The 15,923-nt window shown below is 52.2% G+C and overlaps 2 protein-coding genes across 5 annotated transcripts in view; one reads left to right on the forward strand and one right to left on the reverse strand.

The window, feature by feature from the left end:
* The window catches only part of TSHZ1 (teashirt zinc finger homeobox 1), an 81,665-nt gene extending 78,799 nt beyond the window's left edge, over nucleotides 1–2,866 (reverse strand). Inside the window, exons 1-2 of one of the 2 annotated variants that reach the window (XM_070778645.1) lie at nucleotides 2,736–2,866; nucleotides 665–1,271 (exon numbers count right to left, since the gene is read on the reverse strand). In XM_070778645.1, coding sequence (XP_070634746.1) covers nucleotides 665–704 — 40 coding nt within the window. In that variant the 5' untranslated portion in view covers nucleotides 705–1,271; nucleotides 2,736–2,866. Of the gene's footprint in view, nucleotides 1–664; nucleotides 1,822–2,735 lie in introns of those variants that run through there. The other variant, XM_070778644.1, reaches the window with a different exon arrangement.
* A 540-nt stretch (nucleotides 2,867–3,406) lies between these two features.
* PTGR3 (prostaglandin reductase 3) lies at nucleotides 3,407–14,987 on the forward strand. Of its 3 annotated transcripts, none has more exons than XM_070778646.1 (2): nucleotides 3,407–3,738; nucleotides 10,066–14,987. In XM_070778646.1, exons 1-2 carry the CDS (start codon nucleotides 3,530–3,532, stop codon nucleotides 10,988–10,990), a joined length of 1,134 nt encoding a protein of 377 aa, XP_070634747.1. In that variant the 5' UTR covers nucleotides 3,407–3,529; the 3' UTR covers nucleotides 10,991–14,987. The 3 variants fall into 3 exon arrangements, with proteins under 3 accessions (XP_070634747.1, XP_019842304.2, XP_019842302.1); XM_019986745.2 differs by lacking the exon at nucleotides 3,407–3,738 and adding an exon at nucleotides 3,814–4,163; XM_019986743.2 differs by lacking the exon at nucleotides 3,407–3,738 and adding an exon at nucleotides 6,713–7,202.
* The last annotated feature ends 936 nt before the right edge of the window (nucleotides 14,988–15,923 follow it).

Raw genomic sequence — 15,923 nt, forward strand, 5'->3', positions numbered from 1 at the left:
GGCAATCCTCTAATAAAACAGAAAACAAGGAAAACCAGCTCCTGCCAGTTCCTCCTCCAGAGAAAAATAACTTTTCTGTTCAATCAGATTCTGCACTATCACTGCCTTGTGCTGGCCTGATCAAAAGACATCTTTAGAGGTAATAAAAAAAAAGGGGGAGGGGGCGTGGGGGGCAGAAGCCTCTTGCACAGGACATTAAAGGCTGCTATTTTCCAGAGAAATCCTCCGACCGCATTCCTTGCGTCCCAGGCTGGTGACCTTATTTCAAGTGTCAGGTTCAGCCTCCCCGCCTCCGGAGGACTTTCCCAGCGCGCTCAGGCCGCGGAGGAGCTACGTCTGCCCGGCGCACGCCCCCTCCCGAGGCAGCCAGGAGCTCCGGCGGCCCCTCGGCCTCCCCCGGCCTCCCCGGCCCGTCGGGGCTCCTCGCCGTGCCGAGGAGCGCCGTGAAGTTTCTCCGCTCCGCGCGCCGGCCCAGGTGGGGAGACGCTGACGGCTGCCCCGGGGCGCCGGCGGCCGGGCGCGGGCCGGGCCTCGTTCCCGGGCCCAGAGGGGGAGCGCCGTCCGCGCCCCCGCCCCGCGCGCCGGCCGCCGGGCCCCCCGCCCCCCGCGCCGCGCCCCCCCCCGCCGGCCCCGCTCCCCGCGGCGCGGCCCGCGCGCCCGTTACCTGCCGAGCGCCGGGGGGCCTGCTGCTTCCTCCTCGGCATGCTGCTCGGGCCTCAGCCGCCGCCGGAGTTCGCGGGGCGCGGGGACGCGGGGCCCCGGGCGCGGGCGCAACTCCGCGGCGCGCCCAACTCTGGCCTCGTCCCCGCGGGCTCCGGGCTCCGGGCGCGCCGCGGTCCGCGGGGCGCCGCTCGCATGGACGGCCGCGCCCGGGGCCGCTCAGGAGGCGGCGGCCGCGGCCGCGCGGGCCGCGTCCCGGCCGCCGGGCTGCGGGCGGAGCGCGCGGGGCCTGGGCGCCGAGCCCGGAGTCATCCCCGGCGCGGGCCGCGGGCGCAGCGGCGGGAGCTCGGAGGGCCGGCCCGCGGCCCGCGCTCCATGCTGCCGCCTCCCCGCCGCCGCGGTGCTGCTGGCGGGCGCTCCTCCGGGCGCCTCTGCGGGCGCTGCCCTGCGCCTTCCTCCGCGAGCCGAGAGTCTCGGAGCGCAACTTTCTCTCCCCCTCGCTCCAGGCGGTGCGGGGGTCGCGGCGAGTGTTTTTAGTGCGCGGGTCGCAGCTTGCTCATTGTGCGCCGGCGAGGCCGATCCGGGCTGTCCTTTTCCTCCCCGCACTTAGTCTAAGAGGAAGAAAGCAAACAAGACAGAGGAGTGAAGCCCCCGTACATACATGCGCCGGGGGGGAGATGTCAGGCGCTGCTCCACCTTCCAAACAGTCACAGATCAAACAGTGTCACCCGCCGCCGGAGCGCCACTTGGTGCCCCGCGCTCCCCGCGGGGCTGTGCCGCCAGGATCGCCGCTTCTTCGGAGGCGAAATCTAATGCAAACACATTTTGATCATGGATTTTTGGCCGGTCTTGATCTTCCAACAGAAAAATTTTGAAAAATACACAAAAAGCACCCCCCCTTCCGAGGAAAAAAAAAAAAAAAGCCAACAACAACAACCCGGAGAGTGTGCGCGAAGGGGTGAAGAGCAGACATTCACTGGGTGGGCGAGATGAGCGTGGACGGTCCCCCCCAAACTCCTGGGAGAGAGGAGATGCACTCTCGCTCGCTCCTCTTTTCAGTGAAATATAACACACATTCGGATCGCAGAGCTTTCAGACAGTCTCAACTGATAGACAGACACATCGAGCTGCTTTTCCGGCTTCAGTTTTTACTCCTCCTCCTCTCGCCAACGTCACCCTGACAATTACAAATAGGTCTCTCACAAACCATACCTGTCAATCTTTTTAATTGCTTTGTTTTCTTTTTTTTTCCCCCCCGAGCTAAACAATATGACACAAAAAAGAAATCTTAATAGGCCATAACATAAAAGATTGCACATTGGAGAAAGACATTGAGGGGTTTGTTATTGTAATCCACCGGTTGACCGTGGGTGAAGCCCATGTGTTATAAGCCAAGTTGAGTAGACACTAGTTCCTGCAGATTTTTAAACCTGCGAGTTTCCCCCTCCGCCCCCGCTTGTACACTCACACACACGCACCCACGTGGACACAAACTACCCTTGGAAGAGGAATGTCCGACATTTGAGATAAAAATACCTGTGTCACTTTTGCAATCCTAGTTTGGGGGTTAGATGTGATTGGGGAGGGGCACTGTGCGGCTTTTATATTTTGGTAATTAATGAGTAAGTGGAAATAAGGAAACATGTTTCACTTCAATGTATTCCTTTAATAAAAATTTAATGATGGACTTTGCTCATCACACAAAAAAATGTGGAATATATTTAATCTGGCCCCTCTGTGAGAAGTGAATTGATTATTTGGTCAATACAAACAGGGAGATAATTGACACGATGGAAAGGCAGATCTTTCTAACTGGGTTATAAAAAAGGTCCTCATACATCATGGCAACGTCTCCATCCAGTTCCATTAAGGCCCTTGGCACCACCCCCACCCCCCACCCCCAGAAGTTTAAGATGTTCGTGTGTTGTGGGAATTTGACCCTCTGGTTTCCAGTATCTGTGTTTCTTTCCCAGTGGGAAACCTGTAACAGTCTTGTAGAGGCCACTTAAAACAGTCATGGAAAAACATGAAGTCTTGGCCAAAATAAATAAAATGGCTTAGTTCGTGCAACTTACATGGGACAGACTAAGGGCAAGGCGACACGGGCGAGGCGTTGCGGGAACAAGGGCCAACAGCCTGGGGCGCAGAATGCCCTGGGCACCCCCTGTCCGGCGCTGGGTGCTCCTGCGCCCGCACCGGCGCCCAGGGCTCCCCGCCCGGCCCCGGGCCCGGGCCGTGCCCCGCCGCCCCGGCCGCGCTCGGGGTTGATTCGTACCACCTTGCAAGGAAGTGAACGCTCCGCACGGGAAGGGGAGGCGCCTGCGCCGGCCGCTGGGCGCCGCGCAGCTCCGAGGACGCCCCGGGCTGCCGCCGGCTGTGGGCCGCGGCGGTAGCCGGACGCGCGGGTGCCCTCGCCGCCCCCCTCACCCTTTTAGAGGAGTCAAATCCGGCTTTTAGATCGTGGGGAGGGTGGAGATATCCGGTGCCTCCCGGGCGCCGGGAGGAAGGGGGAGGGCGGAGAGGATCCTTGGCCAGTCTGCGCCAAGCAGATTCAAACCAAAACAAAAAGATTAAAGGAGCAGCGGCCAGGGCGTCAGCGATCCCCCGGCCCGGACCCCGGGGGTGGCGCGCCCGGGAACCGCGGGGGCTGTGCGGACTACCGGTGCAGCGCGCGGCGGGGCAGGAGAGGGGAGCGGGCGCCAAGCGTAGTGGGGAAGCGGGGCGGGGGGAGCCGAGGGGAGGGCGCGGGCCGGAGGAGGGGCGGACCCGCCCGCTCCGCCCGCCGCGCGGAGCCTCGCCTCGCCGAGCGGCCCGGACTGGGCGCGACCCCGGCCAGTGGCGGCGCAGAAAGAAGGCAGAGGCGCGGGCCATGCAGAGGCTGGCGCTCGCCGGGACCCGAGCCATCGTGGACATGTCGTACGCCCGCCACTTCCTGGACTTCCAGGGCTCGGCCATCCCTAGCAAGATGCAGAAGCTGGTGGTGACCCGGCTGAGCCCCAACTTCCGAGAGGCCGTCACCCTGCGCCGGGACTGCCCGGTGCCCCTCCCCGGGGACGGAGACCTCCTCGTCCGGAACCGGTGAGCCCGGCGCGCGCCCCCAGCCCAGGCCCCGGCCCGCGCTGCGCCGCGCAGCTCCGGTGCTGTCCCGCGCCCGCCGGCGTCCCCACTCCCAGCGCGCGCTCGGGCTCAGAGCCCGACTTTGCGAGATCCCGGGAAGTTGAACCCGCCGCCATCTGGCGAAGGCGAACGTAATGAGACTGTTGCCGGTGTGAATATCCGATGGCACCGAACGTCCTCATAACGGAGGGTTATTTTAATTTGGGATTCCCCTCCCCTCCCCCAGTCCTCCCTCCTCCTCCCCCTCCCGCTCCCGAAATAAAACCGACGGGACCCAGAAGGGGAGGCTCCCCGCCCAGCCCACCCGCGCGCACCCACGGCTCCAGCGATCGCCTAATCTTTAGGGTGGAGTTGGGAACAGCCTGGACACAAACCGCGACGTTTAGGTAACGTGCTTTGGAGGAAGGAGGCCGGGGCCCTGGCTGGCTGTTCCTCTCCGCTCCAGGTTGGCAGCTGCCTGGCTGTGGCGGAGCCTGTCGTTGGGTGTGTTGGTGTGCACCTCGCTGGTGCCGTCTGCGTGTTGTCAGCTCTGTGTGACTGTCGTCTGTGCCCTGCAGTGTACCGCGGGGCGCGCGTCCCGGGCGGCGGGGCCGGGGCGGGGGCATGGCCGCAGGTTTTGCAGACTGAGTGAGGCTTGGGTCGTCGCCCGACCTTGGGACTGTCATTTCCACCTCCACACTGCCCACCTTAATTTGTTTCTGTCTCACTAATCTTTAGTAACTGCTGAAGCAACAAGAGGGAAGGGACCTCACTCTTCAGAGCCGTGCCCGCGGCTCTGCCGGTGGGTCCTCTCGCTGCCTGACTTGCAGGCGGGGCGTCTGCTTCCTCCATCCCCCTTGGCGAGAGCGGGGCTCGCCCACCGGGTCAGTCCCGTCTGTGGGGCGAGTGTTGCATATTTTAGGTTGCGTAATACTTTCGGAGGGAGAAGTGACTTCTGGTTGTAACCCGGTTGTCAGTGGTGTGCTCGAAAGCACCCGGTCCTCGGCGAGGACTGAAGGAAGGACCGTGTATCTTATCTAATCAGCTTGGGGCAATGCTGAACGGTCCATTTTAGAGATTCGTATCAGTCTTCCAAACCTGGCTCGGAGACTTCGGAATTCTGACCAGGATGTCAAACTTCTGGGAACCTGTTGGAGAGGTAGAAACCAAGTGAGCCAAGGGTGGGACTGAGTGGAGGCTGGGAAAGGGGTGGGGGCAAGGGGCGCCTGAACCGGTGAGCTGAAGTGCACCGCTGGGACCCGGGCTTCGGAGGATTTCTTCATCAGTACCAGGAACCGCTAAGGCAGTTGAGATCCAGACGCGCGTCCTGCCAAGTTGAAAAGAAGGGTGGGTGAGTGTTCACGCAGGACATACAAAACACACGAGTGATTTGCTGGAAGTGAGATGAGACTCAGATTTAAAAAACCACCGAAAAAAACCAACAGGCAAAGTTTCACGCAGGCTTTTTCTCCCACCCTCCACCCCCCCCCACCCCCGCCCCCCGCAACTGTGAACTGTGAGCACCGATGGCACACACCAGGCTGCTTGGGGAAAGAACACCTTTTACAAACAGGGTGTGAAGTGGGTGGGGGTGACTGAGCGGGGCGGGCAGGGGAAGGTGTGAAGTTTCCGCACTCCCAGCAGCGGCGCGGCGGGACCCCCGCCCGCACCGCCGTGGAGGAGTTCCTGCCCGCAGAACCGGCCTGCCCGCCTGCGGGGCACCAGCTCCGCAGGGTGTGCGCCCCTTCCCCGCGCTGGGTCACCAGGGCCGGTCCCCGAACTGGGTGGTCGGTTGGAGTTCTGGAGCACCGGCTGCCATGTTGGATGCTCTCAACTTGGGTTGCTTTAAGATCCACACCTCTATCTTCCATCCACAGATGCCAAGAATCCCTTTAATATAAATAGGATATTTATAGTCACCGCTTGACCTCTAACTTCTACCTTGAAATCCGTCACAGAAGAAGGGGGCGCGTTTTCTGCTTGTGGGGAGGGGGCGGACCTCTGCCTGTCCCTCTCCTTACTCTGCTGGAAAATATGCCCCTACCCCCAAAACTGTGGCAAGATCCTTTATTCTAGCAAACGTTGTCAGTAAGGGTGGCATTTTACCGATTTTTTTTTTTTTTTTTTTAAAGAATAGAGGCTCAATACTTCACTACAGGTTAGTTCATTTTAATCCCAGACCAAATCGCCCCGAACAGTGTCAACTGCATGAAAATTATGTGCAAGAGCTTCTCATTTTAATCGTAATAATAATAATATGCTCCGGAGTGAATGGATTCAGCCCAAATTCACATGTTTGGAAAGGTGTCTGGGTGGTTTTAATTGTGCTCCGTCTGACTTTGTCTTTCAGCGGAACCTTTTACACGTGTCTTTCCATTTTAACAGAAAATACAAATTCTTTATTCACAGTGATAGAGGTGCTTTTTAAGACATCGATTTAGCATAATCAAGTTTATCATTTAGGAAAGGTGTGAGAAGGGGGCCTAGAATCCTTCTAGAACGTGCCCACGCCTTTCCTTTATCCACTTCTGGCCTTCGGCTTTCTAACATCCGAGGAAATCCCGCTTCCCTCCTCAGAAAAGAGAAGAAAATAAAGGGAGAAAGACTCCGACTCCCTCTGGTTCAGTTCATGCACTATTTTTAGATTTCTCTTTTTTTGCAAGATACTGCCACATTATTTCGTTTCCAAATATTTCTAACGATTTTCTGTTCAAATGTAAGATAATGGAGCAAAGAGTTTGTAGGACCGGCACAGAGAAGGTGGGGGATGGGGAGGGCATTTTTGATAAACCGTTTGTTGCTCAAGGGAGGGTAACTATTCCTGCTCATTCTCCAGGCCGAGATTTTTTTTTTTTCCTTCATTCTTCCTTTTCTTTATCCCCCTTTTTTCTTTTTCTTTCTTTTCTTTCTTTCTTTCTTTTTTTTTTTTTTTTTTTAAGGAAGGTCTGGTTTGGCGGACTTTGTCTTCCAGTATTGAAGGTTTTGCTCTGGACTTGAGTCTTCGGGTTTGATTTTTGTTAACAGAAAACCCATTGCCTTCCCTCGGACCGCTGCCCTGTTTCACAATAAACATGACGAAAGGGCTCATCGCTTTTTAGTGTAAATAAACCGAGTGACTCTGGAAGGGTATATATTTGGGGAGAGCCCCAAACATCCCGTTCTTTTTCCCGGGGCTCCTCGATTTTTGTCTTTTGCGAGGGTCTGCCTGTCGGATCGCTAGACCCCTGCACTCATTAAAAGCAGGTAGTTTAAATTAAAGGGGTACAGACGAGTCTCCAAATGCACGCATCCTCCCTAGCGCGTCTTCTCTTTCTTTTTCTCGCTCACTCGCCCTTTCTGTCCGCTGCTCCCCAAACCCGGACACGCGCCTGCCGCTCTTGAACTTGTTTCTGATGGAGCCGAAGGCGCCGGCTCCCACTCCTCCCAATCCTCTTCCCAAAGCCCAGGTAAGAACCAAGGCGCGTCCGGGCAGTGGCGGGTCCACACCAGCCGCGGTGGCGGCGCAGCGTCAAAGCGGGGGTTCAGGGAGAGGTGGGGGCTCGCAACCAGAGGCTGGGCGATCCTGGAGAGGGTGAGGTGTGCGGAGCCGAGCAGGAACTCCGGATTCCTTCACCGACGACGCAGGCGATTTAGAAGACGGCAGGGTAGGGTAGAAAGACACGAAAAATGGGGGTGCCTGCGAGGCCAAGGTCACGGTCTGGCCGCCGGCGGCTTCTGTCGCGAGGCCGATGGGCTCAGGAGCGCCGCGTGCCCCGGGATCCCCTGGCACTAGATCGCCCCAGGGCCCGAGCTCGGCGGCCGGTGTGGACTGGGCGCGCCCGCCGGGATCCCGGCTCGGCCCAGGGAGGCTGAGGTCATGGTCGCGGGCCTGGGCGGCGACCCGGGCGACTCCAGTCCGCTCCGGGAGTCGGACTCACGGATCGCATCTGTCCGTGGTGGCAGTGGAGAGGCCGCGGGACGACGGCACCGGCCGGGCAGTCGGTGGAGGCTGGGCACTTGCGAGGGGAGATAGTCCCAGAAGCGCGGGTTTCTGGCGCCCTGCAGGTTGGCCCGGGCGCATCGAGGGCGCCGCAGGGAGCGGGGACGTGGACAGGGCGCGGGGCGGGCCCTGTGGTCTCCGGCTCCCGCTCCAGCGCTGGCCGGGCTCCACCGCAATGTCTGATTTGGGTTTTTAAGCAAAGCCCCCTTGGTGAGCTCAAGCTGCCGCTGGTGGGCTGCAGCCGCCGAGCTCCCGACAGAGCCCACCCTGCCCCCCAACGCGCGCGCGCGCGCACACACACACACACGGGCCCTCGCTGTCCCCTTTGCGCGGGTGCCCTCGCCCCGCCGCCGCTTGTCTCCCAGGCGTGCGCCCTGCTCGGTCCTCCGCCTCCCGCCTGGAAGTGGCAACCACAGCCCCGGACGGGGGTGCGGAGGGTGGGGGCGGTGATGGGACTGCCTTTTCCTCCAACAGCCCCTTCCCGCTCCCCAGCCCCCTCCCCCCAGTTCGCTCCGGTTTGGAGATGAGGGTGACCCGAGGGGCCGAGTTCAAGGCGGGGGCTCCCGCAAGGGAAGGGGCTCTGTGGTTGGAAAGGCAGAAACGCCAGCGCGGGAAGGGGGCGGGGGGTGGGGAGGTGGGCGGGAGGGAGGGGGCAAGACGGGAGGCGCGAAGGCCACGGGAAGGGTGAGTCTAATCCTGAGCGAGAAGAACAGAGCGGGCTACCCGCCCTGGCCCCCACCTGTAAGCACAGCCCGCCTCCCCGCCCCCGCCGGCGGTCCTGCAGCCGGCCTTCCAGCCCCAGCGATCGGGCATCCAGAGGCACCCCGACAGGGCTCCACCGCCGCCTTCCCCGAGGTCCGGAAGCACGCGCTCAGGACACTAGGCCAGGCCTGGAGAACTCGGCAAAGTGAAAGGAAAGATGACCGGCCCTCCCCTGCCCAAAAGATGGAACGTGGGCGTCTTGGCATTAAATGCCAAATGAGAACCCACCACAAACCATTATTCCCGCTTCTCATTACTATGTGTCCTGTTCGGGCATGGAATCCTGTAACGTGATTGTGAGGCCTTGCGTCTGGTAACTTCTGAAAGCTGCTGGACGAGCCCGAAGGAGAGTTTCCTGCTTTCTTATTTCTGTTGATGAAATATGTAGAGAGTGTCCAATCGTGTATGCCGGGCACCATCATAAGGGCACATTTACGAGGGCTAAGTATTGTCTCTATACAAAGTGGAAGTGAGTCCTTGTGCGGGGCAGTTTGGGGTTTATTAAGTTAAATTATTTTAACATGAACCCTACTTACCAGCTTCCCTCCTGCCCCCAGATCCCAGCACCTTTTCCTTTCATTACAGGTGGAAATGGCGTCTTTAGGGTCCTCCAGTAGTGTGTCTCGGCCACCTCCCGACATCCTTAGGAGAATGGCTTTTCCCCTTATATATCAGGATATTTTTGTTATGAGGTATACTGAGATGAAAAAAAGCTGGTAAAAATACCAGCCTGGCAATTAAATTGACTCTGGATACCAAAGTGAAAATAATCATCTGGTATTAATCAAGTATGTCTCTGCTTCTTGTTGAGGAAAAATATAGTGTCGATTTGCTTTCCTTTTCATCTGGGAAGGACTGTAAAATGTTGGATGTTCCATAAAAATCTCTCTACCCTTATGAGACAATTTTTGTTCAATTAATCAAAATGCATATTTTCACACTGGACACAGTTACATCAGAAGGAAAATTTGCTGCAGCCTCTCACACTGTTTGAAACAAGCCCTGCAGTAACGTGTAACAGCCAGTGACCTTGTACATTACATCAATCTTTAATAATATCATTGTCGTTACTATTATTATCTGAAGTGTTAAATTGTTGCCAGAATCAATACAAGTCTACCTCTTTGAATATATTTTATCCCTCTGTTGTTTTTAACATCTTTGCTAAGAGACCAATTAATTTCCAACTCATAGCTCTAGTGAAGTTTGTGTATGAGGGCTTCCTGAATTTTTTTTCCTCTCTTTTGAAAGAAAGAGAAAGGGAATAAATGGCGTATGAAATAAACAACCTGTTTAGAGGGATGTGAAATTATTCCTAACCTAATGAAAGAATACAATAAACCAAAACTCTGATATGGAATCACTGTTGAGCTCACATTTGTTTGATTTCTTTCTTTCTTTTTTTTTTTTTGAAGTGCATATCAAGAGTTTTGGGTGTTTGTTTTTCTCAAATTCTATCAGAATAGATAACAGCTTCACCACCCTCCACGGTCACCAGATTTAGAGGAACAGAAAAAGCCTTGACAAAGAAAGCACCTGAACGTGTGTGTGTGTTTGTTTTCCTCTAGATTTGTTGGTGTCAATGCTTCTGACATCAACTATTCGGCTGGCCGCTACGACCCTTCAGTCAAGACCCCCTTCGACGCAGGCTTCGAAGGTGTCGGGGAGGTGGTGGCCTTGGGCCTCTCTGCCAGCGCTGCGTTCATGGTCGGCCAGGCTGTGGCCTACATGGCGCCTGGTTCCTTCGCTGAGTACACAGTGGTGCCTGCCAGGGTCGCCATCCCAGTGCCGGGCCTGAAACCCGAGTATCTCACGCTCCTGGTGAGTGGGACCACAGCCTACATCAGCCTGAAAGAGCTCGGGGGGCTGTCGGAAGGGAAGAAGGTCCTGGTGACCGCGGCAGCCGGGGGCACCGGCCAGTTCGCCGTCCAGCTCGCAAAGAAGGCCAAGTGCCACGTCATTGGAACATGCTCTTCTGCCGAGAAGTCTGCTTTTCTGAAGTCTGTTGGCTGCGACCGCCCCATCAACTATAACACCGAGCACGTGGGCACCGTCCTGAGGCAGGAGTACCCCCAAGGTGTGGACGTGGTGTACGAGTCTGTCGGGGGAGCCATGTTTGACTTGGCCGTGGACGCCTTGGCTACCCGAGGGCGCTTGATAGTCATCGGGTTCGTCTCTGGCTACCAAACTCCTACTGGCCTGTCGCCCGTTAAAGCAGGAACACTTCCAGCCAAACTGCTGAAGAAATCTGCCAGTGTCCAGGGCTTCTTCTTGAACCATTACCTTCCTGAGTTTCGAGGTGCCATGGACCACTTGCTCAAGATGTATGCGGGTGGTGAGCTGGTTTGTGAGGTGGACACTGGAGGTCTGTCTGCAGAGGGCAGGTTTACCGGCCTGGAATCGGTCTTCCGGGCCGTCGATTATATGTACATGAGAAAAAACACTGGAAAAATTGTCGTTGAATTACCTCCCTCTGTCAACAGTAAGCTATAAAAGCAGAACAATGGCATAAGAGGAAAAAAATGGGCATTTTATGCCCCAGAATTACTCAAATCAATTTATTTTTAGTTGGTAATGGAGATAATATTTTTTTAAAAAACAAAAGTAAAGTTTAATGTATAGGTCTCTCTCTTTTCTTTGCTTCCTTTTTTTTTTTGCTTTCCCTTGCCAGAAAAAAGTGCTAATAAAACTTCCCTCCATGGCACAGAAGTAAAACCTTTACATTCAGTTCTTCACTCATGGACAGTCTCATTCCAGATTTTATTGTTCCAGGGAACTAAATTAATTCCTGATGCAAGATCTGATCAAATCAGCATGTCTTCAACTTGATGAGATTTTAAAATCGGGCTTGAAAACAGTTCATGAGTTCTTTGCTATGGGAGATTTTGGTATAATGCTAACAAGTTGTTAATAAATGAGAGAGAGAGCAAGTCAGTCACTTCTCAAGAGTCCATATTCTCAGGAAATGGCCCTTCTCCTTCCATAAATTACCAGCCAATTCTCTAAATAGAAATTTGGAAGGATTCTCCCAAAACTCTGACTCTGTTAGGTCATTAGAAAAAAAATTAAATGAGCACAGACCTCTTTTAAAGAAGTGTCTCTTTATTTAATGATTTTATGCACAATCATGCTGGTGAGGCATGTGTGGGATGGAAAATTTCTCTCTTCCCTTAAGAAGCAAAGTAGTGTTGAAAACTCGTATGGACAAAAGAGCAGGTTTGGTAAAGGGAAACTAGAGATTCGGGAGACTTTAAAAATTTAGTACATGCACGGGAAATGAAGTATATGCTCCATCCACAGTAAGAGTCAACATAACAAAACATGGCCGTACAGGGAAAGCTCTGTAGACACGGAACAGAACCCTTCATCCGCCTACTGGGGTGTGTCAAACAGCATCCCCCAAAGCAGGGACTGAAGTGACCTAAGATGAGCGTGCATTTGCTTCTCATTCAAGACTTTGGGAAGGTGGGTTTTCTCCCTGACCTGGAAGTAGAGTAGCCACCACTGATGCCATGTCACGCTTCAGGTCTCCACGCGGCCTGTTGGGACAAGATGCTTCTTGCCACCATCACCTGACGTCACACCCGTGAAGGTACCCAGCCCCGCGCCTTCCCCTCTGAATCAAGCCCACGGCTGACCCACCTTCGTCTCCTCCTTCCTCAGCACCCCAGAGGCTGCTCCGGGTTTTCATCGCGGAGGTGGGAACCCCACCCTGCCTGTCTAACGAAGCCACGCCCACCAGACTTTTTCAGAGCCTTGGGTTTCAGCGTCTCTAACAGGCTAAACAAACAGACACCGGATTAGAGATATTCTAGGAAACTTGGTGACCGTATTTAATTTTTCTCTCCTTCTGTCTGAGAGGCAAGGCAGTCCTACCGCTGAATAGCTGTTAGGATCTATTTTACAAGATTTACTCATTTTCAGGTACCTAATGTAGCTGCTAGCATGCATGCACAACAATACAATTTATATGGTAAATGGAGCCAAATAATGGCTTCACTGAATGTTATGGCTGCACTGAAGGGAAATGTCACGGTAAATAGTTGCCAAATTATGGATCATGCCGGAGTGTCACAACTGCACTAAAGACAAATAGCCCTGGAGGCTATTGCCACTGTGACGCTTTTGAGTTATGAAGAAGGGTAACAGCCCGATGGGAGGCTCTTTGCGTCCTCATTATAGCCAGGGGTTACTAGTGCAGGGCACCGGAGAAGCCAGGCCAGTGTGCTGCTCGGGTATTAATCTGTCCCTTTCAGACCTAACAGCTGTAGCGAAACCGAAGGGGACTTGGCCTCCCTTTTAGAGACCCAGGCAAACAAAGGGGAGGGGACAGGTTTTATGAATGTAACTGCAAGGGAATGACTGGTAGTGGAGCAACGCTGGAATCAAATCAGCTCATCAGAGAATATTATTCACTGTAAGGTAGTCTCTGTCCGATAGGCTTAGTTGTGTCCTAGGCAGACAGATGTGTGAAGTCTAAGCAATCATGGGCTTTCTCCCTCTGTCAAGACTTGAGTAGTAAGGACATTGCCAACTAAATTGCTTCTTCTAAACTGAAGTGCGTCCCGGTTTCTTTCATTTTAATGGGAGAGTAATAAAGATGAAAGACCAACATTTTAACGGATGGATCCCTGAAGCTACAGAATAGAAATTTATTATGTTTTGAAGGCATACACTAAATTCAGCTATGTTAAAAAAAAATTCAAACAACCAGGTTTAAAATAAAATATAATCTCAAAACCTCATGTTCTGTCTCTCCCCAAACTAAGAAACTACAGAGCATACTGTTTCCATTTATTCTTAGAAAACAAGCATGAGAGATTCTGCCCATTCAGATAATGCCAAAAATATGTTTAAACTTTTTTTTTTTTATTCTTCTGAAAAATGATTTGTAAATTGAGGGTCATAGTTCAGCATCAGTTTCATCTTCTGGGATTATCGTTCAAGCCCAGCCTCTAATGGGAGGTGAAATGGTGCGATCCTCTCTCCGCCTTTCTTCTGAACTGTATTACATATCACAAAAAGTACATCCATAATTCAGGGCAATTGTCAGTCTTTGTTTTAGAGACGGGGCTGGGGCTGAACAATCCCGGTGGATGAATTATTTCTGGGTTCTCAGGGTGGCCTTCTCTGCACATCAGCCTTGAGGTCCCTGGCTGGGCAGATGGAGAGCCTTGGCTCCAGTTAGCATGCCAAGAAACAAGGGAGTCCCAGCTATTCCCTCCCGTCCCACTGTGATTTGTAAAAGGCCAAATGCTCTTCCTTCAAATTTGTTTTTGCAAAAAATACCAACAATGTCATTGCAGGTCCATCTGATGATGACTTCCATTGTTCACCGCCTTCAGCATTAAAAAAAAAAAAAATCAGGAAATAGTTTGCAGAGAAACTACAGAGAAGTTTTTCATGATGTGCTCTAAAAATTGTTATTATATGATTTCATCTGAATGGAGTTTCTCAGGAGGAGGATAGCGCCTTTATAAATGGTCATTAGTATTACATGCAGTATTTACCTAATGAAAGTGCAGTGACAAGTCACCACTTCTTATTAAAATGAAAATCTTGCATTATGGACTTAAAGAACATTCCAGCTAATGAGGATGTAACGTCCTTGGTACAACACAGACCTCCTTTTTTGTGTGTGTTCACCCACCACAAGATGCTGGAAACTTGACAAATGATATCATTTAAGACATGCCTGCCGTAGGGACCTGCTTTTTGGCTTCCTGTTTCTGGCTTTTATTTGGGTAACATTTATAATGGCCACCCGACTTGTAATGGACAGCGTTTTAACCCCTTCATAGAGCTCCCAATTAGCGTGAATTTACTACATACAGGATTTCCTTTAAAATGGGGCAGGGAGTGCTCAGGACTGAAAATATGTTTCTTGATCACTTGACCACATGTGCATATGGGATAAACAGCATATTTTAGATTTATATGGAAACAGACGAGCAGCATGCAACTTTCAGGAAAAAAAAAAAAAATGATAGGTGAAGACAGAACATGATCAGCTGCGGGCCTGAGTTTCCTAGGGCTTACAGCACAAGGTTTATGAATGTAGCCCAGGTACAAATGGCCTGACTTGGTGCATTCATAATTACTGCTCTCTATACCGTCCAGTGTCTTGTTTTATTAAATTGCTTGCTATTTATAGTACTTGTTTAGAGACAAAATGTATGCAAACTTTATTAGCTAATTTGGGGGTTTATTGGTGTTTTTTTTTTAATTTAGGTTTTCTGTAACTAATATTCTAATTATGACCCAGAATTGTGATCATATTTCAGAAGTAAAAATATAAAACTCTGAGTTCTCAATACTACTAGTGTGGGCATTTTAACCTTGGAACTCCATTTTTTTGTAGACCTTTCGTATCATGCTATTCAACTTGTGAAAGGGGGAATGTTTGAGAACCTTATTACTGTTAACATGAGCAAAGTATGGAATATTGGCCCCCAAAAAAACTATACAAAATAAATAATGTTTCCCAGTACATATCGGTTCACATAATTCTTGATAGTAGAGTTGATATATTTTTTTAAAAAATCAAATAAGATACATATTTTAATTCTGTGTGCTTGAGTCTTCTGTATTCTTCTTTCCCTAGATTGAGAAGTTACCGGGATGTGAAAACAACACTAAAAATGGCGGGGTGTCTTAGCATCTGTTTTTTTCATTTTTGTTGAAATAGAGTTGATTTACATTGCTGTGTTAGTTTCAGGTACACAGCAGAGTGGCTGAGTTATGTGTATATATGTACACGTATATATGTATGTATATGAATATATGCTGCTGCTAAGTCGCTCAGTCGTGTCCGACTCTGCGACCCCATAGACGGCAGCCCACCAGGCTCCTCCGTCCATGGGATTTTCCAGGCAAGAGTACTGGAGTGGGGTGCCATCTCCTTCTCCATAACTATATGTATATCTATATGTATATGTATAGTTATGTATATATATGTACAATAATGTGTATATATTGTACAATAACATGTGTATATTCTTTTTCAGATTTTTTTCCATTACAAGCTATTATAAGATATTGAGCATAGTTTCCTGTGCTATATAGTAAGTCCTTGTCAGCAACGTGGATAGACCTCAGGATCTAAGGAGCATACTAAGTGAAATACATCAGACAGAGAAATACAAATATCCTGTGATATCACTTATATGTGGAATTTAAAATATGACATGAATTTATTTACAAAGCAGAAATAGACTCACAGACATAGAAAACCAAGGGGGGGAAAGGGTAGGTTTTAAATTAGGAGGTCAGGATTAAAATATACACATTACTACAGATACAACATAACCAGCCTCCGTTCTTGATAAGATGGTTTGGTCCACTGTGGACCTGCCCTTCAGCACCTGCTCACAGCATCCGGGGAGGCACAGACCCTGTCACGAAGCGAGTCTTGCGTCTCTGGAGC

This window comes from Bos indicus, chromosome 24 (genome assembly GCF_029378745.1).
Source record: "Bos indicus isolate NIAB-ARS_2022 breed Sahiwal x Tharparkar chromosome 24, NIAB-ARS_B.indTharparkar_mat_pri_1.0, whole genome shotgun sequence".
NCBI classification, from domain to species: Eukaryota; Metazoa; Chordata; class Mammalia; order Artiodactyla; family Bovidae; genus Bos; species Bos indicus.

Excerpts from the sequence above, each read along its gene's own strand:
- PTGR3 (XM_019986745.2), top strand. The coding sequence starts at position 3,940 with ATGGCACCGAACGTCCTCATAACGGAGGGTTATTTTAATTTGGGATTC. Across the intron at positions 4,164-10,065 it reads ACACAAACCGCGACGTTTAG|ATTTGTTGGTGTCAATGCTT; the intron begins GTAACGTGCTTT and ends GTTTTCCTCTAG.